Source organism: Pteropus vampyrus, unplaced genomic scaffold, assembly GCF_000151845.1.
Source record: "Pteropus vampyrus isolate Shadow unplaced genomic scaffold, Pvam_2.0 Scaffold1000002658, whole genome shotgun sequence".
Taxonomy (NCBI): domain Eukaryota; kingdom Metazoa; phylum Chordata; class Mammalia; order Chiroptera; family Pteropodidae; genus Pteropus; species Pteropus vampyrus.
The window spans coordinates 1-2058 of record NW_011917060.1 but is presented as its reverse complement, the minus strand read 5'-3'; the positions used below and the strand labels follow the sequence as shown (position 1 = coordinate 2058).

The 2058-nt window shown below is 58.4% G+C and overlaps 1 protein-coding gene across 1 annotated transcript; it reads left to right on the top strand.

Moving 5' to 3' along the window:
- The first annotated feature begins 6 nt into the window (after window positions 1–6).
- Window positions 7–1474, top strand: LOC105311250 (triple functional domain protein-like). The gene is made up of 2 exons (XM_011387261.2): window positions 7–512; window positions 988–1474. Exons 1-2 carry the CDS (start codon window positions 84–86, stop codon window positions 994–996), a joined length of 438 nt encoding a protein of 145 aa, XP_011385563.1. The 5' UTR covers window positions 7–83; the 3' UTR covers window positions 997–1474.
- The last annotated feature ends 584 nt before the right edge of the window (window positions 1475–2058 follow it).

Below are 2058 nucleotides of genomic sequence, written 5' to 3'. Positions count from 1 at the left end.
AGGCCGGCCCCGGCCAGCCCGGCAGGCACCCCCTCGGCGGCCAGTCCGAAGGGCCGGACAGAGAAGCGGAGCAGATCCCCAAGATGAAGGTGATTGAGAGCCCCAGGAAGTCGAGCGGGAGCGCTGCGGCGGCCAGCCAGGCCAGCCAGGCCAGCCAGGACGGACACGCCAAGGAGCCGCGCGGCCTGGGCCCGCTACCACTGGGGAAACCGCGGCCCGGGGCCGCCTCGCCTCTGAACTCGCCTCTCTCCGCCGCCTTCCCGTCTCCGTCTCCGTCTCCGTTCGCCAAGGAGCCCTTCCCCCCCAGCAGCCCCCTGCAGAAGGGGGGCTCCTTCTGGAGCTCCATCCCCGCCTCCCCCGCCAGCCGGCCGGGCTCCTTCACCTTCCCGGGGGACAGTGACTCCCTCCAACGGCAGGCGCACCGCCACGCGGCCCCCGGCAAGGACACGGACCGCATGAGCACGTGCTCCTCGGCCAGCGAGCAGTCCGTGCAGTCCACCCAGAGCAACGGGGTAAGAACGCCTGGCAGCCTCCGCCCGCCCGCCCCACTGCCTCTGTCCCGCCAGCTCTTCTAAACCCCCCGCCGCCGCGCTCCGTACTAACCCGGCTCCGCACGCGTGCCCGCCGTCCGCAGGCCCGGACCTGGACGGCCGCGGCCCGGGCCGCCAGCGCTGGGACTAACCCTCCTCTCCGGACGGCGCCGCCCGCATCTCCACTAACTCGCTCCTCGCTTTGTGTGTCTCCTTATCCGAGAAAGCCAGTCATTAACCTTCTGAATGCAGCATCTTTGAGTCTTTTCCGATTTCTGACCAACAGACTAGACTTCCTTGGACCTTTCTTTTCGCCCCTGCCTTCCTCACACACATTTTTTTTAGAGGGGTCAGTGTCCTTGCTGTCTACCTCCTATTTAAATCGAAGCCTACACTTTATAAGCTTTTTTGCTCATCGCTTGGTCGTGCTCTTTTATGCCTTAAATTATCTTTGCAGCATTTTTGACTCATCTGCTGAAAAAAAAAAAAAGTCCCTCAAGAAAACTTCCAACAGCAACTCAGAGCAAACTAATCTGACAAAATGGGGGGAAGGAATCTCTCCAGTGGAAATATTTGCTCCCCCCGCCCCCAAAGTTTCACTCTGGAAGAGAGACTGCTTTAGGGCATCTGGAGATGGGTCTCCTGCCGGCGGCTGAGAGCGTGTCCGCGTTCTGTCCAGCAGGGGGCGCAGTGCGGGCTGCGGCGCTCCGGGCATCCTCACCCTCGTTTTGCCTGCCACCTATGTCATGTTCTCAAGCAGAGGGGTTGCTGTGGTGGGTTTTTCCCCCATTTCGTGGCTTCCTCACTCTCCCACCCAACTGTTTCCTACACGGTAGATGGCCCGACCCGTAACACCTTCCTGAAGGCATGCGTGAGGGAACACAACTGTTCTAATGAGTGTATGTTTGATCGCTTTATAAATTTTTAAATACATTTCCCTAAAAGGGTCTGTGTCTCTCTTTATGAAAAAAAAAAATCTGGCTTTTGCATGTCTCTCTTTTTCCTCTGGACTTCTGTCAATGCCTTGTTTGGGTTAACTTGGCCTTATCCTTTCCTCCTGTTTTCTGTTATGTATTTTGTTAAACTTTATATTTAATTGAGGAAGAAATTAGGAAATGGATCTTGGTACCTTCCAATCTAATTCTCAAAACCACGTGGTCGAGCAGGCAGCCTCCACAGTGGCCGTCACCAGCATGCGTGTCATAGGTGCCTTGCTGCGTCCTGCACAACAGCTCGGCCCGCTCGTTAGGTTTGCAATGCTGGGTGTGCCCGTGAGCGTCAGAACACGACTCAGCCAGCGGAAAAGATGCAGAGGGCCCAGTGACGCCGTCTGTCAGCACCTAGTTGAATACTCGGTGTGCAGGCCCGCCTCGCAGCTGCGCCCCCTAACGAAATCAACCCGGGAGCAGCCCTTAAGCGCCTCCCAGCCTGGACACTCTCCCTTAGGCACCCGAGGCGCTCTCAGAGTCTGTGTTTCAGAATGAACACCCAGCCACTCCAGCGCGGGAACCCGTGCTGGCCTGTGCGC

Bases quoted from the DNA above. Each gene is read 5' to 3' on its own strand.
- LOC105311250 (XM_011387261.2), top strand. From the start codon at position 84: ATGAAGGTGATTGAGAGCCCCAGGAAGTCGAGCGGGAGCGCTGCGGCG.